Raw genomic sequence first — 18,696 nt, forward strand, 5'->3', positions numbered from 1 at the left:
CTGCATGTCGTATCTTATCAACTCGCCGCCCTCGTCCTTGCTTGCCTGCTTCCTCAGTCAAGCCATTCGTATATGCCCCGTGCTTCGTCTGTTTCACTCATGGCTTTAAAACATGGGGAAATAAATCCGCACAATAAGAACTTCCATCATATTCTCTTCTCCCTTCACGTCACGTCATCATCATAGAGCCTTGAGAGATCCATCCCACGACACCCTCTGCCCTGGGACTGTCTCACTCTCACACACACATTGCTGAAGCTTTCACTCACTCGCCCACCACTCTGGCACACTGAAGATGGCCCATCCACCCATCCTTTGCCCTTGTTTGTTCAAGAGTGATTATTAGGGTCCCGCCGGCCGCGTGGCCGGTGCACAAAGACCCAAACTCTGTCTCTCCCATGTGCTACACGTGCTCGTCCACCAAGACATATCCCAGCTCAGGTCGCACCTTGACAGCTTCAGAGGGGACATGTAATTTCTTTCAGACTTGACATCTAATCCCATATTGTCTACTCTACACTCGCTTCAGCAGTCCCATCTCCAGCTGCCTCCACTCTTATCTCCTTGGCGTGAGTTGTCTTCTCAAGCCCAGCCTCCAGTTACATTACATACACTATCCCTGCCCTTGTCTTGCTATTCCCCGTCGCCATCCATCACATCACCCCACCACCTCCAATCGAAACCTACCCGATTCTTGCACCCAGCCAAGTCCCAGCTACCGTACAGACCAACCCTCTCTCGGCTCCCGGCAGTCACACTAGCTAGATCGGGTTTGTCTTAGATTCAATCATTCTCGCCGTCAACTTAGTTCCATTCACTAGCGACCTTGTTAGTCCTCTAAAGTCTGTTCAGTCCAGTGCTACCTAGTTGCCTTGTCCCCCAGCCGTTGCCATGGATGCTTCATCAATTCATTAATTAAAACCGTCTCTAAGATATGTAGCCGCCGTCATTAACTCCCTTTGGGTCCATTCGGGAGAGATACCGTTACGCCTTTACCCGAGACAACAGCCTATGCTCTTGATTTCCCCTTTGCTCCAGTTCGCAGTGTGTATTCCACCTCAACCGAGGGCCTCTCTCTCACCCACGACCCCACCACCTCTCGTACAAGCTTGTCCACTTCCTCCACCTCGTCCATGCTCTTGAACTGCATGCCTGACTCTCTACCTCGTTGCTCTCCATGTCCTGAGGTCATATGCTTCGAGATCATCCGGTTCACGTCGCTCATTCCGACGTTGAGTTTCAATACAAGACCCGTTGTGACGTAGTCCTGAGGTATTGTCTCAAAAGGAAGTCTCTTTGAGCCGAGGCGTTTCAGCCTTCCCCCCTGCGTGCAAGACCGCTGTCGTCTCATGAGAAAACGTCGGGGATCTTGCTCCTCCTCGCCTTGTGAGGATGCAGTACGTGAAAGAACTCGTCGACGTTTTGCCGCCCTTGTCGAGCCCTCGGCCTTGTCACTTTCTGGTGCTACGCCCAGATCCTCACGTCTCCCACTCAGGGGTTGTCTACCCAGCCTTGTCTCGGGCGGTGGAGGCGTCCTCATCAGTAATGTTTGTAGAGTGTGTGCCCACTGGGCATTTCCCTGAGGCTGTTGCTCGTCCGATTCTCTTGCAATCTCTGGAAAGACACTTAAACTTTGAGTCCCCTGGCCCGCGCTCTCGGCTTGCGCATTGCTCTGAGGGGAAACAAATCCATGGCCGAAAGGCTGCTAGCCTTCCTGATCCTCTGCATGAGCATGGCTGCCGTGCAACACGTCCTTAGGGTGTGCATCTGCGTCATCGTGACCAAGGGTCAAGGTGTTTCTTCGACCCGTCAACTGGCTCCCGTGCCGTCCATGTTGCACTTGACGCCTGCTCAGTGAGCCAATCTGGCCGTTGTCTAAGACTGACCGACGCCTTCCGTGATCCGCGAACCTGTCAGTCGACAGTCTGGCAGCGTTCCGAGGCGACCTTTGGCTTCTGGCCAAGCCTTGATTGATTGGGCTCCCAGATGGACTACCGCGATACAGGTGATTGGCACGCGCAGGATCCGACGAAGGGGGTGTCCGAAGGGCAGAAGGCTCTTCTGAACGCAACGTCGGATTTGGTGCTGGTAGTGGTCTCGTGAGTGGTCTGAATGGGATGTTTACCAGAGGTGAAGGAACTGCATGACGTGGAGATGTGGCGTGGCCTGCCATGTTGCGTAGTGGCGTAGCGTTTTGCTCGGCGACAGGGAGCTCAATCACAGATTCATCTTCTTCTTCTTCCTCTTCCTCTTCCTCCTCCTCCCGGGGTGTATTCAGGTCTGACTCTGTCAACTCCATGAGTGGGGGGCGGCGAATCTCAAGGCGACCCGTGGTTGTGTTGGGATTCGACAAATGTTCCTCTTGCATGTTTTCCAGCGTAGCTGTTTCATCTGTTGCAATCTCTATTGGTTCATGACGTTTGGGTCGGAAATATCGACCAATGTCTTCAGAAAAGCGGATGGGGGGTGACTCCTGGCGACGAGAGGAAGCTGCATGTCTTCGTGCAAGTTGTACCGGGATCAACCCTTCTGTGCTACCTAGGTCGCTTGAGTTGCTGTCGTTCCGGGAGAAGTTGACCGCAGCCTTGGTTCTCATCATTGCTGAAACTGTTCGTGGTTCTTCGGAACTAGCAGCCTCGTTCCGATAGGCAGGATGGGCAGTACTGAGTGACCTAGAACCGCGAGCCGCAACAGGTGAAGCAGCATTACCACCTTGAGAGTTGTTGGAACTAAAGCCAAGAACCCTTTCGAGCTCATCGTTAAGAGCCTCGATAGGGTCTGGACCGTTCGTCGTGCTGCTTCCTTGGGTGTTGCCTTGGCAGTTGACACCAGTTGGCTTCTCTCCTGATCTCCGTGGGGTCACTGACGTCTGGGGTAGCGAGGCTTTTCTCTGCATCTGCCTTGTGATGCGTACATTGCGTTCCTCCTCTCGCCCAGAAGCCATTCCTGTGGTCACGGAATCCTTCCCTCCGTAAACCTTGTCGCAAAGGGCCTGGAAGCAGTTGAGGATCGCTGGCTCGTCCTTGAAAAGCACCTCGTCCTTGAGTGGTGATACATTAGGGTCGTAGGAACCCGGTTGGCACTTGATGCTCAGTTGCATGAAAGGGTTGGGAAGAGACCGTAAATCCTTAGTTGAGGCCAAAGTCCGCGAGATGCTCGCCTTGAAAATGGCAACAATCTTCTTCCCTGTCCCAGCTGAGGAGGAAATAGGCCGTGAATCCACCGAGATGAAAGCTCCCTTGTTCTTGACTATCTTAGCATCGCTCCCACGGCTTGGGAGAAACGCAGTGAGAACAATATCTTGTGACAGGTGGGTCGCTGGTTCATCGGTACCTGTGCCTGATGAGATCTCATCGAGTTGAGTGACGAGTGCATGGCCAAAGACTTGTGTAATAGCCTCTCGCGTGTTTATCAAGGAACAGGGCGAATACAACCAAGGTTGGCAAGGATCGCCAGGAACTTTGAAAGATAGTTTCAGATGTGGCAGCGCTAATGCGTAGCCTTCCAGGAGTTTCTTGATGTTGGTTAGTGTTTTGCGACTCCCTTTCAAGGCAGTCTGCTTCCGCACGGGGATGTTTTCGAATAGCTTCCAGGCTTGGATTGTCGTTCCCACAGGACTGGATATGGGCTGCCGCTTTTCAACTCCACCCTGTCCAAACTTTAGTAACAGGAGCGATCCAACGGGATCTTGAGGTGTCCGAGTTGAAACTTTGATCGTTGCCAGAGAGTTGGCACTAGCAAGCGCCTCACCGCGGAACCCTAGGGTAGTGCCACCCTTGAATTCTAGCTCGTCGAAGCTTCGGAGTTTGCTTGTGTGAGCTCGGCGGCCCAGCGAGTCGTAGTCCTCGAGTCGTATTCCTCGGCCATTGTCCCGGACCTGGATCTTGTCGACGGTGTTGGATGTGATGGTGATTTCGATAGATGTGGCACCTGCGTCAATGCTGTTGTCCACGAGCTCCTTGACCAGGGAAAGGGGATCTGCGATCGCAGACGAGGAGCCTAAAAGGCCAGCCGTAGATGGGGGCAGTGCTGATATTGGCATGATGATGTGAAGATGGCTTGGAGATTGTGAACAACGATATGAGATCTCTCGAGTGGTTATGGTAAATTGAAACACAGCATCTGGTTGCCCGAGAGACTACATGGATCATGTGGATAACATGCTGGTGGAGTGCTTAATATGGATGAAAGCAATATGAGCAGGGGATGTGTTGCAGCTGAAGGAGGGAAAAACATGAGGTTGCAAGGCGTGATTCATCTTTTCTGCCTGGATCACGGGATTGAAGCTTCTCGTAGAGGGAAAGAACGTGGTAGATTTGCATTCGCGTAGGTTAGGTAGTTCCTTCCCAAGCGAAGTAGACGAAGGCCGCCTGGGCCGGGGCCGACCATCGCCAAGCCAGGGCAGGCGCGATCCGCTTATCACCACCTGGTACGGCACCCACCAGGTACGGTAGGTACGTACCTCCCACCAGACGACCTCCCTCTTCAGTCCCTGCATTCCAAACCCTCCTCCCCTGAGAGCTGCAGAGGTGCCCGCGCTGTGACGTGATGTCCGCCAACCCCGCTATGAGCTGCCGCGTGGCCCCGCACCCACCAGCGGCCACATCCATTCATTACCCAAGCTTGACAAACCATCCTTCCTTTCAACTACATCCACCAAGAGGCAGTTCACGATAGAGTCATCGCCATTGCTCACGAGAAACAACACACCTGCATATCGCACATAGCCGAAAGCATCTTCAGCCAGCCACAATGTCGTCGCTCAAGGGTCCCTCCCCTCAACACCACGATGGCTCTAACCTGCGCATCGCCATCGTCCACGCCCGCTGGAACTCTACCATCATCGAGCCCCTCGTCACCGGCGCAAAGGAGAAGCTCCTCGCCAGCGGCGTCAAGGAGTCCAACATTGTTGTTCAGTCCTGCCCCGGCTCTTGGGAGCTCCCCATTGCCGTCCAGCGGTATAGCCCTCTTCTCTTTTGTGCGCTGTCATCACAATGCTGACATATCCGGTTCCTTAGCCTCTTCTCTGCGTCCCAGATTCAGGGTACCGCTACTGGCGGTCCCTCCGCGACCGACCTTCTCGCCTCGTCGACCCCAGACCTCTCTACTCTCCCTGCGTCCTCGGGCCCCTTTGATGCCATCATCGCCGTTGGCGTTCTCATCAAGGGCGAGACCATGCACTTTGAGTACATCGCCGAGTCTACCTGCCAGGGCCTGATGAGGGTCCAGCTTGACACTGGCGTCCCCGTCATTCTCGGCGTCCTGACCGTTCTCACCGAAGACCAGGCCAAGGCTCGCGCCGGTGTCGAGGGCAAGGGTCACAACCACGGCGAGGACTGGGGCCTGGCTGCTGTTGAGATGGGCGTCAAGAGACGGGAATGGGCCAACGGAACCATCGACGGTTAAGCCTAGCAACATCAGAACAAAGCTCAAGCAAAGGAGCAAATAGCGATGACTGCGGGACTTTTGAATATCGGCGTTGAGTAACAATTGAAAAAAAAAAAGAGACAATAGACACCAGGTGGCTGAATACATCACCAAACGGCCTTGAACGATCAGATTTGAGACAATTCCAATGGTGACCTCCCAATTAGTCAATTACCGGCATAAAGGTTTATCTATCATGCACGCGACCTGATCCCACAAGCCGGTGCCCATCATTTCTTTCCATACGACGCCCAAACGAAAATCAGAGTTCTAGAATATACAAAGTTTGTATGGGGTTCCCAGCTGACGCTCGAGTTGGGCTAGTCCCAGGAATCTCCAGATGCAAAAGTAGGGCGTATAAATCCAATCTTTCCTCCTTCTCTTTTATAAACCTCGTGAGATGATCCCCTCTAGATCATCGTGCCTAGCTCACTCCCGAATCCCTTCTTGCTCTTCCAGAGCGTTCGCTTCTTGTCTCGCTTGGCCTTCATGGCTTCCCAGCCCTCCTCATCGTCGTCATCTGACCCGTCATTGGCAGTGTTGACTACGTTGATGGTAGACTTGGACTTGGTCTCATCCCACCGGCCGAGTGCCCCGGACATGGTGTTGGTTCGGCGATGGGGATCGGCCATCATGGGATCAACAGCTTGAGACACGGGTCGGTAGCGTCCAGGGAGACCGATGTTGCTTCGCTCAGACGGCGCAATCGACGGGGTGTAACCCATCGGCAGTCCTCCGGCAATCGAGCCAGCATATCCAGCAGGAGGTGGCATCTGCATAAAAGAAGCCGAGCTGGGCTGGACCATGCTCATGGTGCGCATGCCAGCGTCCATACGGCGAGGGGGCTCCAAAGCCGGTTCGAACATCATTGAGTGCCGTGATGAAAGATCGTTCATAGACTGCGTGGCGGGCAGTCCGCCATATGGTGGCTGCAACTGAGCCATGCCGTTCTGCTGCTGCTGCTGATTGTTGGTTGCCATCATCTGCATGAACTGCATCTGCATCTGCATGAATTGCGACATCTGCTGGGTCATCTGGAGTTGAGCCTGATCTCCCACAGTGAGCTGCGGTGGAGGCATGGGCTGAAGCATGGGCTGCGACATTCCCATAGTGGGCATGTTGTACATGCCGCCCATCCCGCCGCCGATTCCACCGCCGTTGCCTACGTTGTTTATCAAACCGTTGGGGTTCTCAAAGGATCCTTGTGGCGCATTCAGACCAGGAATAAGTTTGGCGCCATTTGCTGCTGCACCACCACGACGCATGGCCCTCGTTCGCTCCTCGTTGGCAATCACGCCAACGAGACCACCGGGAGGGAGGGGACCCTGTTGTTGTTGTTGTTGTTGTTGAGGCTCCGCCGAGGCAGGGATACCGCCACTGAAGGTCAACGATTCTCGCACAGCAGGCTTCGCAATGCTGGCACCAACAAACGGATCCTGAGGGAGGTTTCGTGCAAAGGCAGGAAGCATCGAGTGTCGCTGAGTCGAGTTTTCGCCCATAGCTGAACCAGGTCTCGGGGGCTGTAGCGAGACAGATGCGCGCAGGTTTGGATTGGAACCCATGTTGCTTAGCCGGGTTGGAGGCCGGTTCTTATTAGGGAAACCGTGAGCCTGCAGAATGGCCAAGGGGACCTCGTCATCGTCATCTTCGTCAGAAATGCCAGTGGGAGGTCCTGGAGATGGGGTCTTCTTCATCAGGTGCAGCTGGGGTGCGCTCATCGAAGCGGCCAGTCCAGGGCGGTCAGGCGGGTGCATCTCGGGCTGTTCGCCAGTCACCTTCATCATCTGTTGTCGGTAAACGGCCATGTGAGCCTCCTGCTTTCTCCTCTGCTTCGCCTGCTGCTTCGACTTTTCGATTTCATCTTCGTCGTCGTCGTAGTTGATCTCATCTTCGTCATCATCGTCATTGGCAGTCGCTTGGTGAGCGGTCTCGTTCGAGTCCTTCTCCTTGTCTTGCCGGTACTTCTCAAACTGAGCAGGAGTCATGACCTTGTTTCGTGGGGGACTGGGGGCTCGCGAGGTGTATCGATTGGCGATGCGTGACGAGTGCGCCAGGGTTCCTTCGAACATGTTGTCGTCGCCCTTCTTGAAGCTAGAAGTGAGAGGCTTCCTGGTGAATGATGAAAAGGAGTCTTCATCTCGTCGGTAACGGCCAGAGGGCGGGTTGGAATCCGAAAGCATACGTCCTACAGCGATGGAATCCTGCAGGAGTCTGGCATCCTCATCTTCGATAATATCGGACGGGCGGTTCGAGGTCTTGAATGAGCTCTGGTGGCGTGGCACAGGTGGCGGCACGTCGATTTCCGGCGATGCCGGGGTGGAACCGAGAAGATTGTCATCCGAAGTGCGGCTGTTCCATGATTCGGGAGCGGGTTCGACATTGGCCGTCTTGTTGATGCTCAGGGGCGCGGGCTGGGCTGGGCGATTGCCTGTCAAGGATCGAGGCGCGGCAGATCCATCGGTCTTCAAGGTAGCTACGCTGGCCCTCTTGTCAAAAGTGCTGAACATGGAGCCAAAATCTCCGCCGAGATCCATCCCTCCGTTTTCCAACTTGGGCGGTGTGGCAGTGCTGGTCGTAGATTCGGTCATGCCCCTGGATCTTCCACTGAAGTCGTCGTGTTGGATCGAAGGAACGGGCGGTACGTCGGGGATCTCGTTCTTCGGGGCGGAGGCGTTGTGTTTTTTCTGGACGCCAAAAGAAAAAGTTCGACCCGCTCGGTTCAGAAAACCGGACCCGCTTGACTTGGGGGCGTTTCGAGAGCCAAAGTCGTGCAGCGCCTTCTTGTGATAATGCTTGGGATCGTCCTGCCCCTCGAGGTTCGTCGACGAGGGAGCAGTCGAGGCATTGCTGTGCCTTGATGAGGTATCAGTCGATGTGGCCTTGGTCGTATTGGACGCCCCACTTCCCCTGAGAAGGAGTCAGCGCCACGGTGCATGACTATTTTTGTCTCTGATGACAGAGCGAATGAAAAGTCGTGAAACAGCCCTGCGAACGAGTCGTACACGAGAAAAAGAAATGGACTCACCGGTTGCCACTCTTGAGATCAGCAAACATGTTATCCTCGCTGTCAAGATCCAGCTGGCTGGGCCGGGAAGCGTGAGAACCAGAAGCCCTCGCCATCCTCGCACCTCCGTCAAACGACTTGCCGAGAGAGGGGTCGTTTCGCTCAATGACTCGGAAAGATGATTGCTCCGGTGTCACTGAGCCATGCTGTAAATCTTCCGGGGTTGCGGTTGACTTCCGCCTGTTGAACGCGACACCGAATCTAGGCATGTAGAAGGTGGATCGAGAAATCGGTCTCAATTACTTGCAACCCATAAAACAGACTCTGGGGAGACCCAAATAGATCAGTCAAACAGAGCTGGATATTTGCAATCGTATACGTTGGGTGTTTGATGCCCGAGAAGAGTAAATGTCGAAGATTTGAAAATAAAGAAGAAAACGATCCAAAAACGAGATCCTAGAAAGGTCCGATGCGAGGGTATTCGAGGCGGATCGTGTCAAGGAACAAATATGCGGAGTGAGACGGGTAACTGCATGATGGTAGGATCGCAGGTCAGCAGAGGCTGGGGAAATCAAAGGATGTAACGATGCAGTCGTAGCCGTTACTCTAGAGCGAAGTAAAAGGAGAAGGCAAGAAACAGAGCCGAAAATCAAAGGGGAATCCTGACGAGCGAGTGGGCGTCCGTCCGTGTGGTGTTGGGGGCAACCAGGCTTTATCGGATCAAGCCAAGCAACGGCGAGAGCGGCTTGGAGCTAAAGCCGTGGACATGAAACTGGGTGGTTGGCGGAGAGCGGGCGGCATGTGTCATGGAAGGCAAAGAAAGTTGAGACTCACATTAATCTCCAGAAACGAAAGACGGACGGTTGGTATTAGGAGGAGCAAAAAGTGGCTGGCTAGCCGGAAGAGGACGGACGGCCAAGTGCGAGAGCGAAAGTGAAAGCAGAGGCGGCAAACGAGTCGAGTCGTCCAAGGGGCGAAGGCAGCGGCTAAATGTCGACAACGTGAAGAAATGCAACAGTCGAAAGGCGAAAGATGCAGCGGCTGTGATTAGGGGGGGAAAAGCGAGTGGTGGTGGTGAGGTTTGAATGAGAGAAAGATGGCGAACAAAAGCGAGTGGCCCGACAGGTGATGGATGGGCGAACGAGGAGCACGACAACGGGGACCGGGCGTTGCACAGTGCGTGGGCACAGTGTGGCGTCAGCGGTACGGGTCTTGGGTCCTTCCCCCGTGGCTTTAGGTGGCTACGGCCTGGTGTCTCTGCAGAAAATCGTTCGGAGACAGCGAATGTGGGCAGCAGGAGGAATGCGCTTGCGGGTCGATACGACGATTGTGTATTGCCGGGTTTGTATCGACGGTCACCACTGTTCGGCGGAATAATAACGAGCGAGCGGGCGAGCGATCGATCGAGAGGGCGAACAGACGGACGGATGGACAGACTCGAGCAAGACGCTGCTGCTGGCGACCAGAGGGTGAAGGGGTGGCGGCCGACTGGACTTGAGAGGGACGAGAGCAAGAGGATCAAAAGTGGCTATCGGCTGGGGGAGCGAAGTGTTATTATTTCCCTAGACGCCGCCAACGCAGCGTCGTCCCCTTGGGGGGCTACATGAGGTCTAGTCAGATCTCGTAAGCCACCCCAGCTCCAGAGCGAGCGAGGTGCCAACGGACGGAGACCCAGCAGGAGAGGCTTGACCAAAAGGGTCCCTCTGGCTCTTGGCTCTGAGGAGTGCAGCAGCGGTGCGGTGCGGTGCTGGAGGCCCATCCATCGTCACGTCCAGTCCAGTCCGTATCCTGTCCCGACTACCACCTCGCTAGCGGCGTTGCTCCATGGATGGGAGCAAGCAAACCCCCCATGTCGCTGGGACCACGGTCACGGTCACGGCCGCTGAACCACGGCCACGGCCTTGACCATGACCCTGCTGCCAATGGCATGGCCACGGCAATGAGAGTCTGGTGTGCTGCGGGCTACGTCCCTAGGTCCAGAGGGTGATGCTCAGCCGGCCCAGATGCCAGCCTAAGCCCCAGGGGCCAGGTTCAGCTGGAGCCTTGAGTGGCTCCCTGGCCAACCACCCCCAGAAGGCAACATGGGATGATTGCTATTTTAACTGGCGGCCAGCGTGTGAGGGTTGGAAGAGGGACGCTAGTCTCAAAGACGTCCCCGAGACAGTTTTTTTTTCAATGGACTTCCAGTGTGGGAGACTGAGCACGGAACAATGAGTGAGGCGTGGGCCAGGCCAAGAAGAGACAAGACATGATGGGGGTCTTCCATCACCAGCTACATACAGGCCGGAGAGACGCAAAAAAAGAGGCGCGAGAGACGAAGAAAGACACCCATCCTAATGCACCCATGGGCACCGAGACGCCAGGGCCGCCAGGGGATCCAGGCATGTGCCTGTGCCTGCACCTTTGCAGCAGCAGGCAGCGCCCACATGCTCCAGTAAATTGGGTGGCATCGGAGCGAAGCAATACTTTGCCGATAGCGTCCTCTGGGCGTGCGTGCCTTGTCTGGTACGGATGCGTCCCGTGCCGTGCTCTGCCATCTTTTCCTTGGTCTCCTCCCGGTTCTGGGGAGGGACGGCAGATGGGCTGCGAGTTTGATCACAGCACGAATGAGTACAACAAAGTGCAAAAGAACAAGGGACAGCGTCAAGTAAGTCAGTGAGTGAGAATGAATGAGTGAGTGAACCAGGTTTGCCCGGAGCCGGTGGATGTGGATACTTGAATGTCTCACAGAAAGAGCAACGGCATCCATCCATCGCTGTCGTTGCGTTGCTGCATCATGCTGCTAGCGTCGAGATCCATCTTCGGCTCTTTTGCTCTTAACGACTGGCTCCTGTTGCGTCGCGAATGGGATCTGTTCGCTTTTCGAGTTCTCACCAGCTGAACGATAAGGATAACGAGATTTGGGCTGACGAACTATTATTGCCGGGCGCCTAAAGCTCTCTAGGGCTGATTCGGCAACATGTTAATGAAGCGACGGAACGAGCGTGGCCAGGGCAGCCCAGGGCCCGGGGGACAGGTGGAGATTTTTCCTTTTTCATGATTCAATATTTGGCTCGACGAGTTGAGTTGCTTGCCTGCTTGGTTGGGTTTCACTCATTTAATGTCCACCACCCCCGGAAGAGTTCCTGGGGCTGCCGAGGTTCTACGGAGTGACTCCAGTTGAGTGCCTGAGTATCCGTAAAATGCACATGCACAGTATACATCCACTTGGTTCAGACAAAAGAGTTGCGGTTTCTATTTCAGTGCCCATTATCTAAGCTAACTAGTACAGTATAACGTCAGGGTCAAGAGAAAAGAATGGGGACGGTTGTGGAGTTTGATGGGCAAGGTCGTTGAGAGTTGCAGAAGACGATCGTCCCTCATACTGTGCAGGTTGTGGAAAAGAGAGACCCTCCAATATTATTTCAAGTCAAAGAACCAGCACGTTGGGAAAGAAGGTGATTATTCTGGTGCACCGGAAGTGCCAAGTCCACCAGGTACAACCCGGCGGCTTCGGATATTGGATCTGTCTGAAAGAACTCAAATACGTGGGCGTGGCTCCCGCTGTGGCCTCTTTTTCTTTTTTTCCTTTGGGCTGGCCGGGGTGGTTCAGGCCAGGCCCAGCCAGGGGACCATTGACAATATCTATGGAGCTTGTGGAGCTCATGGTGGATGGAAAAACAACACAGCAACAACAACACGACGGGCAGCCCTGAACCAAAAAGAGACACGAACCAGAGAGTTCCCACTCAACAGGAGCCATGGCCCCATGCGGGAGCCGACCCCGGCCTGTCGATGGATCTTGGACTTTCCTTCCATCTTCCGGAATCATGGAATCATGGATCGAGTCGCTCTCTTTCAAACATGCCCTGGTCTACGACTTTGCTGCCGCTGACGTTTGCAACGGGGTGCGATCTACAGGAGGGAGTTGTCGATCACCAACCAGCACGAGAAGGAAAATCTCGGGCTTCACGGCGTGTGTCCTCTCTGTCCTGCACGAAAAACTTGGTTCAGAACCCAACCCAACCCGGACGAGACCAACGTGAAGGGGAAGGGAAATTTTAATACGATGCGACGACGGCGACCATGTGCGCCCGTTCACATCCATTACTGTACTCGGCTTGCACTGTGAAGGTGCCTGGCCGGGCTTCCCACTCACACACACTGGACACATGGACTCACCCCCCCATGCCCTGCCCTCCATGCAGCCGAATCGATGCTAGCGAGTCCAATATTCTCAGAAACTCAGGCCTGATCGGGTCAAGTCAGGTACGCGTCTCGTCAGTCCACAATCATCACTCACTCAAAAGAGAGCGAGGGCCCTCCTTTTTTTTTTTCTTCCTTGCTGCGCTTCTGCAGCAGCTCGCTCTTCTCCCCCCCCTCCCTGTCCTCCAGGTGGACCGGCTCGGCGTATTTAGATCAAGACTTGGCCAATGCTTGCCTCCATCCAGGGGGCCCAACCGTCTTTTGTCTGTTCTCCATCGGTGATGTGCAGAGGGAGATGTGAGATTCGTATGGGATGAGAGAAGTGTGCCTGAAGTTAATTACCCGCACCTCGCCCTTCCATCATCGGTGACGCCTCGACAAAAGGGAATATTGTCCTGGGAAACATCCTCGAGCCTGGGACAAGTGTCACGCTGGATGCCATGCTTCCATCCGCAGAAGGCCTCCCTTTCCGACGGCTGTGTGCCGTGCCACGGCAGCTTTGCTTTTCCGCTTCTGCACGGAGTACAGGCAGGGCTGTGTTGTATAGGGATCCAATGTGGATGCAATAAGGCTGGAGCGGCTTGATTATGGCTGAGCAGTCGCAGAGTTCAGTATGTAGCTGAGATGCAAGCTGACAGTTGTGGGCTGGCTGACGGTCCGTAAACGTTATTATCACGCTGGTGCTCATCATTCATTCAATCTGCTCGGCTCGGGACCTCCTGGCCTGGTCGCTTACTCGCTCGCATACATCTGGCCTCGATGCAAAACGGCATATTCAGCTGGTCCCCCGGTGCCGGGCGCGGCTCGTTCGTCTCACGTCACTCCCAACCCGAGCAAGCGAGAGCCGCCTCGAGCGGACGGAGCAGGTACGCCATTACACAGTACGTGGAGGGATTCGGTACGTGTTCAACTTGGCTTCTATTAAAGGCACAAGCAAGCATCGAGCTCCCGTCACCCGATCCATGGCTGGTTGAAGCTTGTTTTCGAATCCTTTCTCCAGTTTTATGCGACCCCCTCTCTTTTCCTCCAAATGCCCCAAGGTCCCTGCAACATTTCGTATGGTTGGCCCCATACAGTAGGTAGCAATGGATGTGCAGAGGAGGTCCCGTCCCCACCAGGCCAGGGGTTAGACAGTACAGTAAAGATCGCTGTGAGTGTGTTGTTGCTGCTCGCTGTGTGTGCTGTCATCAAGCGCGTCGAGTTGAGGAAGACCTATGCACAATAACAAGGGGGATGCCTTGCAACACGTCAATAACAAGCGGACAAACCGCAAGTCACGGAGCCTTGCCGTTTCTCCTTGTACGCCGGCCGTTATTAACAAGGGCTATGCCCCCTTGACCCCTTCAAACCCAGTCATCGTCATAAGCGGCCAACTTTGTTCCTTTGGAGAACTCGGTGACGGTTCATCGTGATCATGTTCCTGGTAACCAACTGGGGGCCAAACCAAGGCAAACGAAAGCATGAGGCTCCACCGCGGATACTTTGTTGAGAAGCATTCTTCGATCCATTGCTTGTGTTAGTGCTAGCCACTCACCCGGGTTCGATCACCGCTGCTCGATGTCGTCGACAAGCGATGTGCGCATCCGGTTGGTTCCCATATATCGAAGGGGACTTGTGAGACAGAGCAGCAGCTTGAACAATGCCGATGCACGTCAAAAACATGAATTGCGCGGCCTTGGTGGATCTTTTGCCCCTCCGATGCACTAAATTCCAAGACAAGACAGAGACAACCTAGATGTGTGCCGCACAGTGTGCTGGACGGATTGGACAAGGGTGATTGTTGACAAGAGAGTGCAGCCGTTTTTGCATTCCGCATATCTAGAAGAATGGGCGTTGAGAGGCTCTCGAGCTCGAGCACGCCTCACGGCGCTGCGCTGAAACATCAGAACGAGGCGAAAGCCTCAATCAACAATTCCACATGGTGTTTGTAGTTTGTAAGCGGGCTTGCAGCGTACAGCACCTGGGCTTGGCTGGAATGGATGTGACCATCCAATGCTAATCTCGGAGACCCACGAGCCAAAAACCGGCCGTCGGATCATGGTGATTGGAAAACCCCATGTGAAGGTTAAGTTGACTTGTTTTGCCAGGGCGGCCAAGTCAGCCAGCAACGCTCTCACCAGCCATCCAACCCATTCAACAGCAACTCAACTCTCAGCAGCTGCATGTTCAACAGCTGAGAGTCAAGCAGAGAGGCAACTTGACCAGCGATTGGACATGATCCCGCCACCCCGATGATGCGCCTGCGCTTGCGGCTGTTGCAACTTTGAGTTGGTTGGCTCTTGTGCATGCAGTCCATGGCAGCAAAGCCACGGAGGCCGCTGAAACACGCAGCGTAGAAGCTTAAGCGTGAGATGCTACACGGTGATGTGTGCATGATGATGATGGTGGATGGGCGATTGCCTCCGTGGTCTTGGCTGTACCCTCTCGATCGAGCACAGCACGTCCGCTCTCCGACGGCTCCTGGCGGGAAGTTTGAGGTACGGTATCATCGCCCAGTCGGACCCAACCAGCGACATCCGATTAAAGTCCAGATGCCATTCCTAGCTTCGTGCTTCCCCGTTGGCAGCAAAAGTTGCGAACGCAAAAAGGCCAGCCTCGTATTTTTTTTTTCTCCTTCCTTCTTGTTACATCATTGGTAGGCTTAAACCCCCTAGCTGTAAAACCCTTGACATATATGGTGGAAACTGGGAAGAGGCGAGCTGAACCGGACCATTAATACCCCGACTTCCTGGATGGGATGGACGGGACAGGATGGGGGATGGGATGGAGTTGAGATAAGGTAAAAGATTTGACGATTGAATTGAAGAAAACGAGATGAAAATTGCTTTTCAGGGCATAGCACGCCTTAGTCAACCTGTGCTAAGCTCTGCGTCTATCTCGAGTTCCATTGAGACCTATTGACTTGGAACGAATAAGGTAATGACTCCATTCATACCCACTCGCCAAGAGCCCCCGGCACGGCCGGCTAGAGGAGAAAAGAGACCCCTGGTGGATCGCCCGGTGAAGCTACCTGGGTTGTTGAAGCTGAAGCTGTAGGCGGGCCGGCAAGTCGCCTCGCTTTGCTTTGCTTTGCGTGATGCATGACGCAGATGCAGCCAAACACCAAAAAACACCAAAATGTGTACCTCGAGATATCGCCATCTCTACAGCCGCAACGGCCACTTTGTAGAAGGCTCACCACCACCACCGGGCCTCCCTCGGGGGACTTCATCATAGAGCGACTCAAGTCCCCTCTCAGCATCTAAAGCAGCCCCTCAGATGAGGCCTTTCCGGTCTAGAGCCTATGGGCCAGGGCGTGGCGGAGTAAACCAGCATGTGGGCGAATCGCGGGCATGGATTGGATCTAATCAATCTCTCAACCCTTTCCCTTTTTTTCTTTTTTCCTCGCCAGGCCCGGCTCTCAAGCTTGAAAGCCTTATTTTGTATCTTTTTTTGCCGCTGGTTGGCACTACACTCTGCTCTGCACGCACTTGCACTTGGACCCTTTTTTCTGTGTTTGAGCCTCGGAGAATCGGAAAAACACCAAGAGCTCCTCTCCTCACTGCTAGCTTAGGTTTGCTTCAGCTTCAGTTTCATCTTCCCCAACTCTTTTTTTTTCTTACTCTGCGCCAACCTCAACCTTGTTTTTGTTTTGTTACCCCTCTCCTCTTCTCTCCTCTCCTTGCGCCAGCTCCCTTCGGCGCATCTTTCCTCTAGGCGCGACCATTGTGCTCGCGACCATTGTGCTCGCGACCATTGTGCTCGCGACCATGAGCTCTCCTAGCCCTTCTAGGCCAAGCCATTTGAGGCGGCCTTCGCTGCTCTCCAACGATGAGAGCCACAATCCTCTGGGCACTCGTAGCGGCCATCTCCAGTCCCTCATTCGCAGTCGCTCTACCCAGAGCATGCAGAGCGTAACTGGCTCTCTGCACTCGCACCACTCGCACCATTCTCATCCGACAACGCCCTTTTGGATGGGCCCAGACGACGAGGAGACGGCGCTTCTCCACGTTCGCCCTCACGACAACGACGAGCTTGGCAGGCTGCTCAGCGACGAGCGTCGCCTTACCCAGCTGCTCAATGGACCCCAGAACCGCAGCGCAAAGCTCATCGGTAGAAGCAACCCCCGATATCGCTGGGAACAGTACTGGAAACCAGAGGAAGAGCTGGCCTCCATGTCCAAGCCCCTGTGAGTCCACATTGCCGTAAATGGACGGTCACTGTTTCGGGCTGGAGCTGACCAAAGGCGCGATAGGCGCGAATACTACGAACGTACCAACGAGCTAATCCAGCAATATCTCTACATTGATGCTCTCCTCGACTCAGCCATCCCCCATGAGCTTCTCAACGAATACCAGACCGAGCTGGAGGCCTCGGCCTTCCGGCCCATTGATGTACCGGACACGATCAACGAGGAGCCATCCACAACCTCCGACTCGCCCCCCATGAACGGCTCGACCCCGGCATCCTTCACCCCAGGATCCTACGGCACTGTCAAGGCGAACAACTCTTCCACCAAGCTGCCCGCGACTCGCACGCCGAAGGACATCTTCCGCTCCTCTGAGAGCCTGCCAATGCTTCAGCGCCAGGCCGGAGACGACGATGAGGACGACGAGCCGCCTCCAGCGCCTGCCAGCCAGGAAGACGGCGCAGGCCCCAAGCCCAACTTGCCATGGTTGGAGGACGCTGAAGTGGACAGCGATGACCCAATTGTGACTCTGGCTATCTGGGTCAACTTTATCGCCAACGCCATCCTCCTTGCTGGAAAGCTTGCCGTCATTGTTTCCGTTCCCTCCATGTCCGTTTTGGCTAGTTTGGTCGACGCCGTGCTTGACTTTCTCAGCACTGTCATTGTTTGGATAACTACACGTCTCATCTCGGCCAGTCACCAGGACCAGTACAGTTACCCCGTCGGTCGTCGAAAGTAGGTCCTACTCGTGTGTGGTTACTGTGCAGAACCAAGTCTAACCCGTGTTTCTAGGCTTGAACCTCTCGGTGTACTCGTCTTCTCCATCATCATGATCACCTGTTTCTTCCAGGTAGGCCTCGAGTGTATCCAGCGTCTCATGGACCCAGCGCACCACATCCTCGAGCTTGGTATCCCCGCCATCGCCATCATGGTTTCCACCATTGTTATCAAGGGTGCCTGCTGGGTCTGGTGCCGTGTCGTCAAGAACTCGAGCGTGCGAGCCTTGTAAGTCTCATGTTACAGTGCCTACATCACACACGTGCGCGGCCAAGATCTGACCATGGCTGCAGGGCCGAAGACGCCAAGACGGATGTAATCTTCAACACGGGCTCCATCTTGTTCCCGATTAGTGAGTAGCCGCTGCCCGCGATGCGCGATCGGACTGCTGCATCCCTGAGCTGCACCATGAACCCCTGCTAACCCTTGTTTCCTTCAGTCGGTTTCTATGGACGCATCTGGTGGCTTGACGCTGTCGGCGGCCTGCTCCTTTCCATGGTGGTCATCTTCAACTGGAGCGAGACGTCGGCCCATCACGTCCGCAACCTCTCGGGCTTCTCGGCTCAGCCCGACGAGCGTAACCTGCTGCTGTACCTCACGATGCGATTCGCGACGGCTATCCGCCAGATCCAGAACCTGCGCGCCTATCACGCCGGAGATAAGCTCTTTGTCGAGGTTGACATTGTCCTCTCTGCCGCCACACCCCTGAAGGACAGCCACGACCTCAGCGAGGTTCTCACCTACTTCCTCGAGTCTGTCCCCATCGTCGACAGGGCCTTTGTCCATGTCGACTACACCAGCTACAACGCCCCGACCCACATGCTCAAAGGGTCCGCTGCAAAGGCGAAATGAGGTGGGTTCGGCAGCGCCCGTGAACGAGAGCGGAGAATCTCCGTCTCATTTACCTTGCGTCTAAGCGAGGAGGTCAGAGGGGCCGGCTCCCCGAATGCCTTGTAGTAGTAGACTCAACTGAACTAATCTCGTCATCATATCATGGCTGGGCTGCCCTCGATAGAATGGGATCTAGGACGAGTGTAGGATAGTGTGGACCGTGTCTTGTTTGCTTTGAATATTGGCGAAAGGGTTGTGTACTATTATAGAAAAGAAAAGAAACAAGACTAATTACAGTAGGTAG

The 18,696-nt window shown here is 54.8% G+C and overlaps 4 protein-coding genes across 4 annotated transcripts; 2 read left to right on the forward strand and 2 right to left on the reverse strand.

Moving 5' to 3' along the window:
- Nucleotides 1–1,705: 1,705 nt before the first annotated feature.
- Nucleotides 1,706–4,042, reverse strand: NCS57_00067400 (DNA-mis-repair domain-containing protein; the record flags this gene model as incomplete). Its single annotated transcript, XM_053050757.1, has 1 exon — nucleotides 1,706–4,042. One exon carries the CDS (start codon nucleotides 4,040–4,042, stop codon nucleotides 1,706–1,708), a length of 2,337 nt encoding a protein of 778 aa, XP_052919272.1.
- Nucleotides 4,043–4,752: 710 nt separating this feature from the next.
- NCS57_00067500 (6,7-dimethyl-8-ribityllumazine synthase) lies at nucleotides 4,753–5,406 on the forward strand (the record flags this gene model as incomplete). Its single annotated transcript, XM_053050758.1, has 2 exons — nucleotides 4,753–4,958; nucleotides 5,019–5,406. The coding sequence occupies 2 exons, from the start codon at nucleotides 4,753–4,755 to the stop codon at nucleotides 5,404–5,406; spliced, it is 594 nt and encodes a 197-aa protein (XP_052919273.1).
- Nucleotides 5,407–5,837: 431 nt separating this feature from the next.
- NCS57_00067600 (uncharacterized protein) lies at nucleotides 5,838–8,700 on the reverse strand (the record flags this gene model as incomplete). The annotated part of the gene is made up of 2 exons (XM_053050759.1): nucleotides 5,838–8,334; nucleotides 8,453–8,700. 2 exons carry the CDS (start codon nucleotides 8,698–8,700, stop codon nucleotides 5,838–5,840), a joined length of 2,745 nt encoding a protein of 914 aa, XP_052919274.1.
- A 7,518-nt stretch (nucleotides 8,701–16,218) lies between these two features.
- Nucleotides 16,219–18,413, forward strand: NCS57_00067700 (ZT-dimer domain-containing protein; the record flags this gene model as incomplete). Its single annotated transcript, XM_053050760.1, has 5 exons — nucleotides 16,219–16,784; nucleotides 16,851–17,519; nucleotides 17,577–17,789; nucleotides 17,855–17,913; nucleotides 18,001–18,413. The coding sequence occupies exons 1-5, from the start codon at nucleotides 16,366–16,368 to the stop codon at nucleotides 18,411–18,413; spliced, it is 1,773 nt and encodes a 590-aa protein (XP_052919275.1). The 5' UTR covers nucleotides 16,219–16,365.
- Between the last annotated feature and the right edge of the window lie 283 nt (nucleotides 18,414–18,696).

Source organism: Fusarium keratoplasticum, chromosome 1, assembly GCF_025433545.1.
Source record: "Fusarium keratoplasticum isolate Fu6.1 chromosome 1, whole genome shotgun sequence".
NCBI classification, from domain to species: Eukaryota; Fungi; Ascomycota; class Sordariomycetes; order Hypocreales; family Nectriaceae; genus Fusarium; species Fusarium keratoplasticum.